Here is an 18,997-nt window from a genome sequence, read left to right as displayed (position 1 = left end):
GCTCTAATTCATCCCAAAGGTGTTCCATCGGGTTGAGGTCAGGACTCTGTTAATGCCAGTCAAGTTCCTCCACCCCAAACTCGCTCATCCATGTCTTTATGGACCTTGCTTTGTGCACTGGTGCGCAGTCATGTTGGAACAGGAAGGGGCCGTCCCCAAACTGTTCCCACAAAGTTGGGAGCATGAAATTGTCCAAAATGTCTTGGTATGCTGAGGCCTTAAGAGTTCGCTTCACTGGAAGTAAGGAGCCAAGCTCAACCCCTGAAAAAAAACCCACACCATAATCCCCCTCCCACCAAATGATATGGACCAGTGCACAAAGCAAGGTCCATAAAGACATGGATGAGCGAGTTTGGGGTGGAGAAACTTGACTGGCCTGCACAGAGTCCTGACCTCAACCTAATAGAACACCTAATTAGAGTGGAGACTGCGAGACGGGCCTTCTCATCCGACATCAGTGCCTGACCTCACAAATGCTCTTCTGGAAGAATGGTCAAACATTCCCTTAGACACCCTCCTAAACCTTGCGGACAGCCTTCCCAGAAGAGTTGAAGCTGTTATAGCTGCAAAGGGCGGAGCCAACTCAATATTGAACCCTACAGACTAAGACTGGGATGTCATTAAAGTTCATGTGTGTGTAAAGGCAGGAGTCCCAATACTTATGACAATATAGTGTATGTATGGACCACTGCTATTATTACAACATAAACTCAAGTTTGTCTGATAAGGAAGCAGCATGGCAGCTAATACTTTTTTTCCTTGAATAACTTCGTCTCCAAACCTGGTCACAGTGTGGAGGTGGTGGGATTCATTCCGAAGGACTGTAAAAACTATGTAACTGAATGAAACACTCCATACAAAACTTTTTTTTTTTTTTTTTGTTTAGTTTTGGATAGAGCGTAGAAAGCCCTATCAGGAGTTGTCTGTGTCCCCCATCAGGAGATTTCCCTTAACTTCCTGTTTCAAAGACAAACAAGAAGAAGAAGAAAACAAGAAAATCTCTCACAAGTTAGTAGGAATCTTTGACAGCTTTTACGGAAACAAGGGACCCCTTGGTAAGGTAAGCCATCCACTTCTGCTCCATGGCGCAGCTGTAAAATTTGGGTAACAACTATTCGAACGAAAGCCTACATTTTGTTTTTCTTTTAAGTAACAGAAAAGTATAGTATATTTTTCACCCAATGTATATTTTTGAGTTGCTACTTCCATATTTTTGGTGATAATATTAAAATATAGAGACGTCCACTAGAGGGAGCTCCATACATGATTTACACTGACTCCTCCTCACTCTGCCTAAGGGGCCATTTATAGTATTGCATTGCAGTAATGCAGGCAAAGAACTGAAAAATGGACATAGGCAATTAGTTTCGTCCCGAATTCGTTTTTTTAACGCATTTCTACAGTGCCACTCACCCCACTTCTGTGATTTTATCTTTTGTAAGTTCCCTTTGGGAACCAATTAGGGGAGGCTGCCACCCGATAGTATCCTGAGCGCGGAGTATACCATAATTTTGACAATAAAACTCAATAGCAACTCAATAATACTCAATAGCGCAAATAGAGGGTAAAATCTGCTGAAGGGGTTCCTGGATCCAACTCTCCCTTGTGAGGTCAGGAAGGACTTTTTTCCACTCATTGGGGTGAAATAGCGATAGTCCCGCATGCGGGTTTGATTTGCCTTCCTCCTAATCAGTGTGTCCTTATTTCTCCTTAGCTTTGTAGCCGTGTAACGGAAATATTTACACTTTTGTCCCGGCAACATTTCCTCTCGTTTTTTTTTTTTTTTTTTTAACTTACATGCAGGTTCCTCCAGAGCGGAGAGAAGCAGAGCAGTTGGCTTTTGGGGGTGAACTTCCATCTGATTCCGAATTGTGTTGACCTTTTCCTGCCAGCTGTTCCCTGTAACACAAATGTTATATAAAAGTGACGATGACAACACTTTCACTACCGGATCCTTCATTTTTTTTTTGTATAATCAGCATTTATTTTCAAATCAACACATAACAAGACATGTCCAACAATTTGTAGAGACATAAAACCGACGACCACGCAGGGTCGTTTAGGTGACAATTTTTCAGTGAGTAGGTTGAACAGAGACATATACAAAAGGAGAAGCTCTAGGTATGGGGAGAGTCTGGGAGGCCCGAAAAGGGGGGGGGGGGGCAACAATGTAACAGTATAAAGGTTGCGGGGATGTGAAAGCCATAGATAGCGTAGAATCTAGCCCAGAAGTATCCCAACCCCAGGGGTAAACCCTGGGTGGGTTGTCATCAGAGGTGTGCGAGGTGTATGGTCCGGTGGCTGGGGCGGGGGGGGGGGGGCAGTAGCCTCCATCAAACTGCCCCCAACCCCTCCATACACCAGGGAAACCAGGGAGCAGTAGTTTGTGCCCAAACGGGACTGTCAGAGTTCCCAGTAGTACTGGGTCTGTCCCACGGGCATTGGGGCTATGTGAGTCAACTTCTAACCAACAATCCCGCATGAATTCCCCAAGTATCTGCAATATATGAACAAAAAGGAAATAAAAAAAAGGGGAAAGAGAATTTCATCTTGTAAAGCGTACTAAGAAAAGAAAGAACAGTAGAGGGGAGGAAAGGAAGAGGAAGGAGGAGAAAGGTGGACAGGGTAGGGAGGTTGGACCAGGTTACCGGTAGATTAGAGATGAGCATCGTCCACGTCTGCAATGGGCACACCATGCCAGAGTTCAGGTATCTAAGAATAAAATTGAATCTCTATGGCTTACCCGGGGGGGGATGGGGCCGCCTCCCGGGCTCTAGCCATCCTGAGGTCCTTAAGTGTGGGATCCGCCAATTCCAATAATGCAATATCTAAACTAGAAGGCACCTTGTCAGGATCTGAAGCATATTCAGTCCAGGGCACCCAGATGCTATGAAATCGGTCTCTGGAACCCTTACAGACAGCCACCCACTCCTCGGCCTCCAGAACTGCACTCACCCCATTGATCCACTCTTCTCGAGTGGGAATCCTGGCTTTCTTCCAATAGATTGGAAGCAAGCGCTTCGCTGCATTCAACAGATGAGGCAACGCCCTTTTTTTGTACTGGTGGAGTGGGATCGGGGGGGACATGCAGGAGAAAGTGTATCGGAGAGAAGGGGACATCTATCTATCCCAAAAGGGTTTAAGCGGGGGGCACGCCCACCATATGTGTATTAACGTTCCTCGGTGTCCACAGCCTCTCCAGCACAACTCGGATGTGGAGGAATAAAAACGGGTCAAGTCTGCTGGCACCCTGTACCAACGAGACAATAGCTTAAAATTCGTCTCCTGAGTTTTGGAGTCTATAGAGGACGAGTGGGTGAGGTGGTATAGGTGGGATAAATGCGTCTCTGTAAAAGTTAGCCCCAGGTCAGTCTCCCATCGCCGAACGTAGGCAGGTGTAGTTTGGGGGGGGCAGCCGAGCCTAGGAGTTGGTATAGTTCCGAAATTAGGTGAGGTTTCGGTTCTTCCGCAGTGAAAATTCGTTCAAGTTGGGTGAGGGACGAGGAATCTCTAATCATGTGGCCGTGTACTTGGAAGAAGTGGTGTAGTTGCCTGTATTTCCAAAAGTTCATCTGTGAACCCTGTCTTCCAACAGGCAAGGCGTCATAACTCAAGAGTCTGCCGTCTTTCATGAGGTTACCACAACTGGCGTCTCCACCTTCTACCCATGACTCAAAGAAGCCCAATTGCTCGCCCGGGGGGAACCAGAGGAAACCACCCAGCAGAGCCAATGGGGACATAGGGGGAGCCAACTTCAGCAGCGGGTTAATCTTATCCCAGACCGACAGCCCCATGAGCCGCCAGGTGGGAGGTCGTCTCCGATAATCCCCTATGTTCCCGGGGCAACCAGGGTGCATAGGATAAGTTTCTACCTGGTAGGCATTTCTCCAGGGGAACCCAAAGTTTCGAGCGAGCATGGAAACGCCAGTCAAGTATCCTCTGTAGGGCTATGGCACGGTAGTATCGTCTGATGTCTGGAACTCCCAGGCCCCAGATCCTTCATTTGTTATTATATCACTTTTCATGGCTGGTAAGTTCACCACAATGATGACCTGAAAAGAAGCCCATATGGTGTATGTGCCCCTGGAGTGGCAGTCCAGGGGTGCCATACAATCACTGTGAGTGAGGGTCACTTTGATTTATGGCACCACGGTCATTGCACCATATCACACTTTTTTTTTTTCCACCTGCCTCCTGGGCCGGGCCTTTTGGCTGGGACCGGAGGAATTTTTGATTCCTGGCCGGAGGGCCTGGTCATTGTTTCACACAATGGCCACTTTTCACTCTCCTCTCCACTTCCTTCTCCCCCCACTTTCTTTTATTTAAGCCCTTTGTTAGTCACTTTTTTATTTTTATGTTAGTACACGTTGTTTGCACGTGTGACTGGTAGGGTTGTAGGTCTTCGGAGGGGGGTGGAAATGGCCTTCTGGCTTAGTTCACCCTCTCTCATGGGGTCTCCCTTCGGGGAGAGCCCCACCAAGTACTTGGGTGGGTCTGTTTCGGCAGACCCTCTAGAGAAAGGGGTCCATCTGGTTTTGGCCAGATGGACCAAGTGTAAAGTACCCCAGTCCCTGTCTGGAGCCTCATGCCCCCCCCGGGGGGATCAGGGCAAGGCCCTCTGATTTTAGAGGGCTTTTATACACCCTTTGCACGTTTTTGTGTTTCACTCTTTATGTGTGTGCACATCTTTTTGGCACCGGGTGAAGCTTTTGAGTGTGTTTCACATGCCATGGGCTTTCAAAAAAAAACAAAACAATCATGACCACAGTTGTTTTAAGCGTGCATGTGGTCCATTTTTTAGGGCTTATTTACATTTTTGTAATGTGTCAACATATGTGCACTAAATCTCACTTACACCATAAAGTATTAGGACACCTGCCTTTACGGAACTTTAATGGCATCCCAGTCATACTCCGTAGGGTTCAATATTGAGTTGGCTCCGCCCTTTGCAGCTACAACAGCTTCAACTCTTTTGGGAAGGCCGTCCACAAGGTTTAGGAGTGTGTCTATGGGAATGTTTGACCATTCTTCCAGAAGCGCATTTGCGAGCTCAGGCACTGATGTCGGATGAGAAGGCCTGGCTCACAGTCTCTGCTCTGATTCATCCCAAAGGTGTTCTATCGGGTTGAGGTCAGGACTCTGTGCAGGCCAGTCAAGTTCCTCCAATCCAAAACTCGTTTATCCATGTCTTTATGGACCTTGCTTTGTGCACTGGTGCGCAGTCATGTTGGAACAAGAAGGGTAATGATTAGGCACATCTGCACTGTGTGAAACGCATCTACCAGGCATTCTAGTCCTGTGGTGTCACTTGGGATGTCCAATAAAGGATCTTGGATCATTACTGTGGTGTGCAGCCAATTCTTTAATTTTTACTGTCTGCGGAGGTGAGCCGGGGCGGGCACCCACCAGTTCCATTAGGCTTCCTCGTCTCACCTGGAGCAGCGATTTTTTTTCTTGTTCGGGCTATCCCCAAACTGTTCCCATAAAGTTGGGAGCATGAAATTGTCCAAAATGTCTTGGTATGATGATGCCTTAAGAGTTCCCTTCACTGGAACTAAGGGGACAAGCCCAACCCCTGAAAAACAACTCCACACCATAATCCCCCCCTCCACCAAATGATTTGGACCAGTGCACAAAGCAAGGTCCATAAAGACATGGATGAGCGAGTTTGGGGTGGAGGAACTTGAGTGGCCTGCACAGAGTCCTGACCTCAACCCGATAGAACACCTTTGGGATGCTTTGTGCACTGGTCCAAATCATCTGGTGGAAACTTGCTCATCCATGTCTTTATGGACCTTGCTTTGTGGTGAAAACCATTTGGTGGAGGGGGGATTATGGTGGGGGAGGGGGGATTATGGTGTGGGGTTGTTTTTCAGGGGTTGGATTTGGCCCCTTAGTTCCAGTGAGGGGAACTCTTAAGGCGTCAACATACCAAGACATATGGGACAATTTCATGCTCCCAACTTTGTAGGAACAGTTTGGGGACGGCCCCTTCCTGTTCCAACATGACTGCGCACCAGTGCACAAAGCAAGGTCCATAAAGACATGGATGAGCGAGTCTTTAATAGCTAAAAATAATAGGCAGCTAACACACTATAACATTCTGAAAATCAGACACGACCGATAATTTCTAGTGAAATGCACTGCAACCCATGTGCATTGCCTTAATGCATTGTGCTGCCATACAAAATTAATAATACTGTATATTGATATTTACGCCAGGCTTGATGTGGGTTTTATTTGGTCACATGAATGCTCCTTACTCCTTAGACATGTCAATGAATAATAAATCCGATAAATTTCATACCTAGAAATTCCTCAGGGATTGCATAGATTTCATTATCGGGCAGAGGAGGGCGCTGGCTCGCCCACACCACATCCACTAGATTGACGGATATTGATCGCAGAATCCTCCCAGTTCCTTCAAACAAATTGTTGTATGACTCCCATTCATCTAGGAGAGGAACCAAAACAGAATATATTTATACTGAAAATAAAAGAGATATTACAGGAATATCTGTGTGGGTAGAACTTATAATAAGATCGATATACTTCCCAGGCCTAAAATGTAGTATATCTAACTTTAGGTGAAATGTGTCACTTTGCTAATTTAGGGTAATATTACGGGTACTCTTGACAGTCCATTGGATGCCTGTGGCACGCTTCCATGATGCTCCATTCTCACATTGGAGCTCTTGGAAATACCTGACACTTCCACTAATGGGGGAGCATTTGACCTTCTCCCCTTCCTCCTAAGATGCAATGCTTGGGCCTGAATGACTATTCACCCAACCTGAACACCGTCACATGATGGAGAGGAAAAAAAGTCTTTAACACTGTCTGAGCTTTGACACCATCTATCATAAGGCTTACACAGGGATCAGACCAGCCTTTTTCAACCAGAGATCTCCCCAAGGTTGCTAGTGGTTCCTTGACTAACCACTAACAGAACCAATAATCTAATAGACATTCTTCCTCCAATAGTCTACGAATCTGAGGGTCCATGTCCCTCTGACCATAAATAAAATGAGGCAATTGTTCAATGACTACCAAAGTAAGGGGAATCCTTCTCCACTGACCACAAATGTAAAGGACATTCTTCCTCCAACTATCTGCCAATGGTATCTCTTGTCCCACTGACCATTAAAGTAAGGAAGGCCCTTCTTCAATTACCATAAATGTGTTAAACTACTGACTTCCAATGTAAGTGAAGCTTTCTCTGTTGATCACTAATGTAAAGGATGTTCTTCCCCCAATTGTCAACCAATGGTATCCCTTGTCCCACTGACCAAAAATATAAGGAAGGCTATTCTTCTTCTTTCTCCAATTTTACACAAAGGGTATCACTTTTCCCACTGACCATACATGTATGGAAGGTCCTTCTTCAATGGCCATCAATGTAAGGGGAAGCCTTCTCCACTCTTCACTAACGTGAATGACGTTCCACCTCCAACTATCCCCCAATGGTATCTCTCGTCCCACTAACCATAAAAGTAAGGAAGGCCCTTCTTCAATGTCCATAAATGTGTTAACTACTGACTTCCAATATAAGGGAAGCCTTTTCCGTTGATCACTAATGTAAAGGATGTTTTCCCCCCAATTGTCAACCAATGGTATCCCTTGTCCCACTGACCAAAAACATAAGGAAGGCTCTTCTTCTTTCTCCAATTTTATACAAAGGGTATCACTTTTCCCACTGACCATAAATGTATGGAAGGTCCTTCTTCAATGGCCATCAATGTAAGGGGAAGCCTTCTCCACTGATCACTAATGTAAAAGACATTCTTCCTCCAACTATCCGCCAATGGTATCTCTTTGTCCCATTGACCATAAAAGTAAGGAAGGCCCTTCTTCAATGTCCATCAATGTGTTAAACTACTGGCTTCCAATGTAAGTGAAGCGTTCTCCGTTGGTCACTAATGTAAAGGATGTTCTTCCCCCAATTGTCAACCAATGGTATCCCCTCTCCCACTGACCAAAAATATAAGGAAGGCTCTTCTTCTTTCTCCAAATTTATACAAAGTGTATCACTTTTTCCACTGACCATACATGTATGGAAGGTCCTTCTTCAATGGCCATCAATGTAAGGGGAAGCCTTCTCCACTGATCACTAATGTAAAAGACGTTCTACCTCCAACTACCTGCCAATGGTATCTCTTGTCCCACTGACCATAAAAGTAAGGAAGGCCCTTCCTCAATGTCCATCAATGTGTTAAACTACTGACTTCCAATATAAGGGTAGCCTTCTCCGTTGATCGCTAATGTAAGGAATGTTTTCCCCCCAATTGTCAACCAATGGTATGCCTTGTCCCACTGACCAAAAATATAAAGGCTCTTCTTCTTTCTCCAATTTTATACAAAGGGTATCACTTTTCCCACTGACCATAAATGTATGGAAGGTCCTTCTTCAATGGCCATCAATGTAAGGGGAAGCCTTCTCCACTCATCACTAATGTAAAAGACATTCTTCCTCCAACTATCCGCCAATGGTATCTCTTTGTCCCATTGACCATAAAAGTAAGGAAGGCCCTTCTTCAATGTCCATCAATGTGTTAAATTCCTGACTTCCAATGTAAGTGAAGCTTTCTTCATTGATCACTAATGTAAAGGATGTTCTTCCCCTAATTGTCAATCAATGGTATCCCTTGTTCCACTGATCAAAAATATAAGGAAGGCTCTTTTTTAATTTCCATCAATGTGTTAAACTACTGACTTCCAATATAAGGGAAGCCTTCTTCGTTGACCACTAATGTAAAGGATGTTCTCCCCCCTCAATTGTCAACCATTGGTATCGTTTTGTCCCACTGACCCTTCTTCCATGTCCATCAATGTGGAGGAGGACTGATCCCAAATTAAAGGGGAAACTTTCTCCACAGATCACTAATGTAAAAGGACGTTCTTTCTTTTAACTGTCAACCAATGGTATCCCTTGTCCCAATGACCATAAATGTAAGAAAAACCCTTCATCAGTATGAGGAATTGCTGACTCTCAATGTAAGCAATTGCTGACCCTCAATGTAAACATCACCATTGGCTCCTACTGCTGTCAGTCAAACCCTATGAGGAGGGAATGGTAGGGGGGTGTAGCTGAGCCTAGCTTTGTGTGTCTATAGACACACAGCCTAGCTTGGGAGCGCGCCTGCATGGGTGCCCCTTCAAGCACACGGCTTGCTGAGGGGGAACTTGGCAGAAGAAGGAGAGCGCTGAAGGGGGACTCTAGAAGAGAAGGTACGGGACTGCTCTGTGCAATACCAGAGCAGGTTAGTATAAGATCTTTTTTGAAAAGCTTTTACAATCATTTTGAGAGATGGAGAAACAAAACTTACTGATTGACCAGAGGAATGGATCAAAGCCAATGTAATCTCCGGATTTCCCCTCTTCCACAATCCAGGACACCATGGCAGAAAGTGACACTAAAAACAATATACAAATACATGTCAGATTGTGTGACAGTTACAAGTTTCCTGGGCAAACCTCTACCTAATGCCTGGAAAAGCAAATATTGTCTAAATATAAGAGTCCTGTCCGGTCATCCAGTGTGAGACTTCCTGTAAAAAAAGACCGCTCACTGCTGCCCTCTCTCCTTGTGCAGGGGGAACTGGTCTTGTCTCCGCCCCCTCCTGCAGTCATTTTCTACAGGCAGCCTGTAGTGGGTGGAGACTGCTGGGCCCCTCCCACAGATCTGCTCTCTCTCTCCTTGCGCAGAGTGACTCAGCAAGGCACGACTATTATGGCTGCTCCTATTACCTATATAATTACAGTCTATTAAAAAGGTTATTTTGATTTAAAATATTTTTATGGCAGAGGTAATAACTGACCGGATTTTTGCAACTCCCAGTTGCAGTCCATCTGGCGCTCGGCCTGGGTCCAGTAACGGCTGTCAGTGAACAAGGCTGCTCTTGTCATAGTGACCACCGCATCACCTACAATGAAAAAAATATACATTGTAATATATATTATGTTATTAAAAAGTGTTCACAGAAAGTATTGACAGGGCTTCACTTTTTCCACATTTTGTTATGTTACAGCCTCATTCCAAAATGGATTAAATTCATTATTTTCCTCAAAATTCTACAAACAATCCCCCATAGTGACAATGTGAGAGAAGTTTGATATATTTGCAATTTTATTAAAAATAAAAAATAAAAAAAATCCCATGTACATAAGTATCACAGGCTCCTCCCATGTACATAAGTATCACAGGCTCCTCCCACGTACATAAGTATCACAGGCTCCTCCCATGTACATAAGTATCACAGGCTCCTCCCATGTACATAAGTATCACAGACTCCTCCCATGTACATAAGTATCACAGGCTCCTCCCATGTACATAAGTATCACAGCTCCTCCCATGTACATAAGTATCACAGGCTCCTCCCATGTACATAAGTATCACAGGCTCCTCCCATGTACATAAGTATCACAGGCTCCTCCTATGTACATAAGTATCACGGGCTCCTCCCATGTACATAAGTATCACAGGCTCCTCCCATTTACATAAGTATCACAGGCTCCTCCCATGTACATAAGTATCACAGGCTCCTCCCATCCCACACTAATACATGATTACTGGTGACAGGGGGTGATCAAGGGGTTAAACCTTTATTAGGGGGGTTTAGGGGGGTCCCTAGACCTATCTGGGGCTACTACCCTTTTTCCCCTTGAAAATAAGACCTAGCGTGATTGTTGGTGATGGCTGCAATATAAGCCCTACCCTCCAAACAAACTCTAGTTAAAGTCCTTGTAGGTCTTATTTTCAGGGTAGGGCTTATTTTCGGGGAAACAGGGTAGGGCTTATTTGGGGAGTAGGGCTTATATTGCAGCAATCACCGACAATCACCGACAATCACCGACAATCACGCTAGGTCTTATTTTCGGGGGAAACAGGGTACTAAGTACCCTAACACTAATTAGTGTCACAAATGACACCAGTACAGTGATCAAAGAAAAATATGAACACTGCACTGGGTGACATAGTGACAGGGAGTGAAGGGGTTAACTGGGGGGGGGCGAAATGTGTGCCTATGTGTACTGTGTCAGTGTAGAGTTGGTGCAACTCACGTTTAGATGTCCTCTCTCCTCTCTCTGGAACGGAAGAGAGTTCCACAAGGGGAGATGCCATTTACTTACCCTGCCTGTGTTTACACTTAGACAGGCAGGGGAAGAACTTCATTCGTCAGAACCGATCAGCAGGTCCAGGCTGGAAATCATTGGCCTGGGCCTGGAGACTGATCGGTTCTGAAAGGAATTTGATCGTTGCGTCCGCTTAGGGGGCGCACGCCCCCTAGGCGGCCACGCGACCGACGTTAGGCAACGTAACTTCGCCCACCCGTGCCATCTGCCGCAGTGAAACTGCGTCAGCTGGTCAGGAAGCGGTTAAGGACCAAGCCTATTTTTTACAAGTTAAAATCAGTTTTTTTTTTTGTTAGAATCCCCAAACTTTTTTTTTTTCAGACACCCTAGAGAATAAAATGGCGGTCGTTGAAATACTTTATTTTTCACACCGCGCAGCTTATCTTACAGGCGCATTTTGTTTGGAAAAAATACACTTTTTTTAATGAATAAATAAGACAACAGTAAAGTTAGTCCAGAATTTTTTTTTATATTGTGAAAGATAATGTTACGCAGAGTAAATTGATACCCAACATGTCACGCTTCAAAATTCGCCCGCCGAATGGTGACAAACTTTGACCCTTTAAAATCTCCATAGGCGACGTTTAAAAATGTCTACAGGTTACCAGTTTTGAGTTACAGAGGTGGTCTAGAATTATTGCTCTCGCTCTAACGATCACGGCGATACCTCACGTGTGTGGTTTGAACACCGTTTTCATACGCGACTTACGTATACGTTCGCTCCTGCGCGCGAGCTCATCGGGACGGGGCTCTTTACTTTTTTTTATTATTTATTTTACTTTTTAGTTTTTGTTTTTATACTGTCTTTTTCAAAAAAAAAAAATTGGGGTCACTTTTATTCCTATTACAAGGGATGTAAACATCCCTTGTAATAGAAGAAAAAGCATGACAGGACCTCTTTGTGAGATCTGGAGGGTCAAAAAGACCTCACATCTCACATTTACACTTAAATGCAATAAAAAAAATAAATAATAATAATAACGAAATTACTTTTTTTTTTTTTGCAAAAAAAAAAATTAAAAATCTTACCCTTAAAGACTTCTGGGGCTGAAATGGTTAAAACACTTATAAGGAAATGTCTTTTTTTTTTTTTGCAAAAAAATAAAAATTTTTACCCTTAATAACATCCGGGGCTGAAATGGTTGAAACACTTATAATGAAATGTCTTTTTTTTTTGCAAAAAAAAAATTACAAATTTTACCCTTAAAGACTTCTGGGGCTGAAATGGTTAAAACACTTATAACGAAATGTCTTTTTTTTTTTGCAAAAAAAAAATTACAAATTTTACCCTTAAAGACTTCCGGGGCTGAAATGGTTAAAACACTTATAACGAAATGTCTTTTTTTTTTTGCAAAAAAAAAATTTAAATTTTACCCTTAAAGACTTCCGGGGCTGAAATGGTTAAAACACTTATAACGAAATGTCTTTTTTTTTTTGCAAAAAAAAAAATTTTTTAATTTTACCCTTAAAGACTTCTGGGGCTGAAATGGTTAAAACACTTATAATGAAATGACTTTTTTTTTTTTGCAAAAAAAAAATTAAAAATTTTACCCTTAAAGACTTCCGGGGGTGAAACGGTTAAAACACTTATAACGAAAAGTCTTTTTTTTTTTTTTGCAAAAAAAAAAATTAAAAATTTTACCCTTAACCTCCCTGGTGGTATGATTATTTCGGATTTTAGGTGCTGAAAGCGGTACAATTATTTTGCATGGAAATTTGGCGCCTTATATTGTAGGTCTGTAAATCTTAACAATAACACATTTAAATCTGTCCAAACCAGAGTCTAGTAGATATCCCGGGTATGATAAAGTTTGAAACACAAAAACATAAATTATAATATAATAAATAAAAATAAATAATAAAAAAAAATTAAAAAAAATAGTAATAAAATAAATTTCCCCACAATTCACTATCGCTCAATTCTGCAAATGTTCTAATTTACTATCGCTGTTTTCTAGCTGGTCTAAAGCCACTTTTGACGTAAAGGGACACTTTTTGGTTGCTATGGACAATCTCCAGTTTCCAGGCAGAAAGAACAGTGTATATCATGTAAAACTGCATGCAGGGCATTGGCCAAAGCACTGGGGACAAAAGGGATGTGAAAGGGATGTGAAATAATTTCATACAGTACTGTATGTGTTATGATTTTTACTTTTTTTTGAATTTGCCGCCAGGCTCTGCCCCCGTGCGTCGCGACGCTCGCAGGGAACGGAGCCTGGCAAGGAGAGGCTTCGGAGGAGGACGGAGCCCTCGGACACTGCGGGTGACATCGCAGGATCCCGGGGACAAGGTAAGTAAAGGAGGCACCAGGATCCTGCGATGTAATCCCGAGTGTGGCTCGGGGTTACCGCTAATGGTCCTGAATTTTAACCCCGAGCCACACTCGGGAAAACCGCCAGGGAGGCTACAGACTTCTGGGGCTGAAATGGTTAAAACACTTATAACGAAATGACTTTTTTTTTTTTTTCAAAAAAAAAAAAATTAAAAATTTTACCCTTAAAGAATTCCAGGGCTGAAACGGTTAAAACACTTGTAACGAAAGGTCTTTTTTTTTTTTTTTTTTTTTTGCAAAAGAAAAATTAAAAGTTTTACCCTTAAAGACTTCCGGGGCTGAAATGGTTAAAACACTTACAAAATACTTTGGACAAGTCCTTCAATCCCTTCACACCTAAGAGTAAAACAAATCTAAATGCCATATAATGTTACCGCAAGTAATGTTTTTATTTTTTTTTTTAATTTTATTTGCTAATCTTATATCTCAGCTTTTTTTATGACCAGGATTATTGATCGTTGTGTGTCTTCTGATATCGATGATGTAATATCACTGTTTAGGTGAACTCTAGAAGCTCATAAATTTCATTTCCATCCTCTGTAATCATATCAGATAATTTTGCACATTTCTTTTTTTTTTTTTTTTTTTTTTTTTTATGTTCCGGCTATTTATATAATCCATATAACCATAAACCGGTGATTCGCTCTTATTACTCTGTCAATCATTTACCGCTTTTGTTCTGAGCTGGAGAAAATAATTAGTGCGCGGTGCAAAGTCAATTATAAAAGATTTTCCGAGAGATAAAATGAGGACAAAAAATAAAAAAAGAGATTAAATTACAGCCATAGAAAGGATATTTTTATTACCTGATTTCTAACCCGGTCATTAACTCTGTTATTTTTCAACTTCTTTTAACAGATCAAGCTGTCCATAAAAAAGTGTCAGAGGCAGTGGTGTCTCCAGCTGTCATATTTAGTGGGGGTGCATGGGGGGACAGGGACAAAAGTAGGGGGGCAACTATAAAGTGCAATTTTGTATATATATATATATATATATATATATATATCCTGGGGCCCTTTACTATGATCCCAGCAGAGGGAGGGGGGAGGAATCACCCGCAGGAGTTGACTGGGGACGCTCTCCCTCTTAGACATTGCCTTTTTGTAAAAAAAAAATAATTTTTTTTTTTAAATTGGGGGGCACATGGTGAGGCATAGCATAATGTTGGGGGGGGGGGTCAGGGCCCCCTCTGCCCCCCTAGGGACGCCATTGGTCAGAGGATTGAAACAAACCATTTTACTACTGACAGGGGTACTTACAATGGTCATGTTTAACCACTTGCCGACCAGCCAACCACTGTCTGGCGGGTTGCCAGGCACCATGATATGACTGGTATGATTTGCGGCGCTTGTTGGCCTCTGGTGCCTGTGGGGGTGCATTCTGCAATCCGCTGTGCCCATCGGACTCAGCGGATTGCAGTGCTCAGTAGTGGGCCCCTGTGAGCGGGCCCAGATACTAGGCATGGGGGATTCGTTTTGTTCCCGGTTCGTCTTTTTAACTAATTTCGACAAATTAGTTAATTCAGAAATATCCAAATTAACGAAAATCTCTTTAACAAATTTTCCAAATATTCGAAAATTTGTATATTCATAAATTCGAAAATTCGTGAATTCAAAAATTTGAAAATTCAAAAATTCGTAAATTCGAAAATTGTAAAATCCGAAAACCCGAAAACCCTTGAATATTTGAAAACTCGTAAAGTCGTAAATTCGAAAACTCATAAATTCCGAAATACCGAAAATTCGTCAATTCATAAATTCAAAAATTCGTAAATTTAAAAATTCGTAAATTCAAAAGTTCGTAAATTCGAAAATTCGTAAATTTAAAAATTCGTAAATTCAAAAATGGTAAAATCCGAAAACCCGAAAACCCTTGAATATTTGAAAACTCAAAAACTCGTAAATTCGAAAACTCGTAAATTCGAAAAAACTCGTAAATTCGAAAACTCGTAAATTCAAATATCTGAAAATATGTAAATTCAAAAATGAGAAAAACTTGTAAATTTGAATATCCGAAAATTTGTAAATTCGTAAATTCAAAAATTCAAAAATTCGTAAATTTGAAAATTCGTGAATTCGAATATTGTACAATCCGAAAACCCGAAAATGTGAAAATCTGAAATAATAAAAAAACTAATAATAACTTAACTACTACTAACGTTTAAATTATAGGTATTGGAATTTCTGTTAAAATTTGGCTGTTGGTGAACGTAACGAATACAAATTTATCCGAAGTTACGAATTATCCGAAATAACGAATGCCGTATCTAAACGAATGGAACATAACAAATTATTAATAATAAATAATAATAACAATAATAAAAACTTTTTATTATTATTTATTATTAATTAGTTACGTTCCATTTGTTTAGATGCGGCATTCGTTATTTCGGATAATTCATAACTTCGGATAAATTCGTATTACGTTCACTAACAGCCAAATTTTAATAGAAATTCCAATACCTATCATTTAATAGTTAGTTAGTAATTCTTTAGAATTTTTGGATTTTCTTTCTTATTTTCAGGTTTTAGAATTTTAGACTTTACGAACTTTCGAATTTAGGAATTTTCAAATTTTCAAATTTACGAATTGCGATCATAACGAATGACCCTAAAAACGAAAAACAAAAAACGAATAAAACGAACACATTTTTCGGCAGTGCACATGTCTACCAGAAACCATGTGATCACATGACACCTAGAAAACAATAGTCGTCAATGGAATCCGTTCATGACATCATTGTTTACTACTGTGTGTGATCTGTGATTTGGTCCCCAGTGATCACATGGTACCTCGGCCAGTCACAGCACCCTGTACCATGTGACAGCTGTGAGCCAATCACAGCATCACAGTCATAGGTGTGCGCAGCCTATTGCATTGGGGTGGGCACCCCAAAGCTCAAACACACGTCCCTTTCTCCGCAGACTCAGCTGCACTGGGCAGTGAGTGAATGGGAAGTGCTCTGTGTTGTGCTGAGCAGCTTCCTGTTCATTCCCAAACTGAAGCATAGCAAACAGTTTACCATGCTTCAGTTATGAATGGACACAGTGAGTGAGTGTGTTCTCTGTGTTCATTTAGAAAAGGAAGGTGCTGGTAAATGACATATTTACTAGCCCCTCTCCCCACTCTCCATCCTGAAACTCCCCCCCCCCTGCAGAAGCCAGAGGGAGAAGAGAGGAGGGAAGCCAGCAGCACTGCGGGGCCAACACGAGAGGGGGGGCATTAGGGATTAGGGTGTGCGCAGGCACACCTGGCACACCCCTTGCACAGGCCTATGACCACAGTAATAAACATATAGTGATTAGGGTGTGCCCAGGCACACCTGGCACAGCCCCTGCCCTAATCAACCCCTCAGAGTAGTACAGGTTCTCTGCTAAAAAAAGATTTATATATCTAATGTTTGGAGGTTCTGAGTAATTATTGTAGCAATAAAAAGATGATTTTTAGGAGAGGAGTGCCCGATCTGGCCCAGTATGGAAGTGGTTAATGTAGCACCCTCCTAGAGTAAATTTAGTTAGCTCCTCTGTAATCGAAGTATCGGGGGTTGATTGTTTAGGTCTGCTCAGTGTCTCATAGGCTGCTGCTGTGATTACTTCCCCCTGCATTCTAGAGGATTCTAGAATTATAGTGGGAGGCGGGACAGAGTAAGCAGCCTGAATATGTATTAGTCTCCAACCAATCCCTGGGGAGGTGTGCCCAGAAGGTGGTGGAAGAGCTCATAAATAGTCTGGGGCCAGAGTTCCTGGGTCCAGTCTTGCTGGAGGAGACCCCAACTGTGCATCATCTCACACGATTTCTGGCAGGATCAATAGGTATAGGTTCTGACAGTGGCGGCTGGTGTTTTTTTTTGGGGGGGGCAGCAAACAACCCCCCATCTCCCCACCCCCAAGCAGCAACCCCCCCGACCGATGTTCGCTGGTCGGTCCGGGCTCCCACCCAGACTGACAGCCAGACACCGGGTACTGCTGCTGGAGGTATGAAGGAGACGAGTCCAGCCGATCTATGACACCAGCACAGGGGCACGGCCACCGCGCAGGCTGATGACTCCCCCCCTGCTGTTTGTGGTCCGTCCGGGGGGCAGCGGCTTGGCTACGAGTCCTCTCCTCCATGGCGGCTTCCAGCTCCTCCCCTCCTCCTCCTCCACCTAAGTGTCCAATAGGATCACCTGTCCTTTCAGCCAATCGGGGTGACGGGTATCAGACCTGCTTCCCAATTGGCCGGGAGAAGGATCAGTGTTTCAACAGCGAATATTAATTCGCTGTTGCAACTCACCTGGGTGGGCTCCGGACGTAATGCTCTGTGCCCCGAGCCCACCCTATTTTGAAGCCTATTAGAGCCTCTGGCTCTAATCAGGTGCTTCAAAAAACACACCCCTGCCATAGGAATTCATGCGCCCGGCGTCCTGAAAGGGGGCGGGCGCATGGAGAGGGGGCGGCGACGTCGGCCGGGATAGGGAAGGCGGCGCCCCCTGTGCCCACAATGGACGGGGTTCTGAACAAATGTAAAAAAACACTTTGTGTCCCCTCTACAGATTCTCCCTCACTTCCTGTCTGGTGAAAGCAGGACAGGAAATGTGGGGAAATCTCTCTAATGGAGCAGTAAAGACCTGACAGGGGTTCCATTCCTTCCCCTTTTTTTGGCTAGATATAAATAAGCTATGGAAGAACATATAGGAATAAATACAATCTGCAGCGTGAGTGCCCCCTGGGGTGTTTTTTTTGGGGGGGGTTATTACCTGCAGATCCAGTGAAGCCGGTCATCCACTGCCGTCGTTTTTCCCGGTCTGCGATGTATTCCCCCTGTGCACAGGACACAAAGAGGCTGGTTTACTAAAGGAGTAGAATCCATTCACTTTGCAAAGTCAATGTTAGTAAATAAGTTGTGTTCAGTTGTACAGAACGTTTCCTACTCCTTTAGTAAATCAACCCCACAGACAGATTAACAGATTGTTTGAATTATACTTTAAGTGGGAAAAAATATATATTTTCTGTTTTTTTTCACTCTTTGAAACCATTTTGGAGATTTTTTCCTCACTTCCTGTCCCTGGGACCCCAACAGAGAAAGAACAAGGAAAGAGGGATTCAGTTATAATAACTAGAACCAATAGGCAGGAGCAGAAATACCAACAACCAACCTCTAAAGCAGGGGGTCTTATGTCGCTGCCTGTGGGAGTAATGTTTCTAACTGTCACCTTTGCAATGGCTTATGGGACTTGTAGTTTTGCAACAGCTGGAGGGGCGCCAGTTTGAGAACCTTCCTGCTCTAAACCAGCCAACGTCTAACCCTTCCTCCTGTGACGGGAGTCACTTTGGGTGGGGGGCTTGTGGAACCCAGCTTACCTGGGAGAGCTCTGGAAACTCCTTGTCCAGCTAAAGCAGGGGTCCCAAACTGGCGGCCCTCCAGATGTTTGCGAAACTACAAGTCCCATCATGCTGCTGCCTGTGGGGCCACCCGTTTACGTACCCGGGTGGCCCCGCCCCCTCTTACGCCATGGTGGAAGCCATTGGGAAGTCCCCGTGCGTCAGAGGGGGG

The 18,997-nt window shown here is 43.3% G+C and overlaps 1 protein-coding gene across 1 annotated transcript in view; it reads right to left on the bottom strand.

Moving 5' to 3' along the window:
- The window catches only part of LOC141107401 (xaa-Pro aminopeptidase 2-like), an 86,947-nt gene that overhangs the window by 51,551 nt on the left and 16,399 nt on the right, over positions 1-18,997 (bottom strand). The window contains exons 4-8 of the mRNA XM_073598108.1: positions 18,201-18,264; positions 9,819-9,923; positions 9,327-9,413; positions 6,308-6,454; positions 1,798-1,899 (exon numbers count right to left, since the gene is read on the bottom strand). Of these exons, the coding sequence (XP_073454209.1) occupies positions 1,798-1,899; positions 6,308-6,454; positions 9,327-9,413; positions 9,819-9,923; positions 18,201-18,264 (505 nt within the window). The remainder of the gene's footprint in view (positions 1-1,797; positions 1,900-6,307; positions 6,455-9,326; positions 9,414-9,818; positions 9,924-18,200; positions 18,265-18,997) is intronic.

This window comes from Aquarana catesbeiana, linkage group LG09 (assembly GCF_042186555.1).
Source record: "Aquarana catesbeiana isolate 2022-GZ linkage group LG09, ASM4218655v1, whole genome shotgun sequence".
Taxonomy (NCBI): Eukaryota; Metazoa; Chordata; class Amphibia; order Anura; family Ranidae; genus Aquarana; species Aquarana catesbeiana.
Note: the sequence above shows the minus strand (reverse complement) of the source record. Positions and strands in the feature narration are given on the sequence as shown.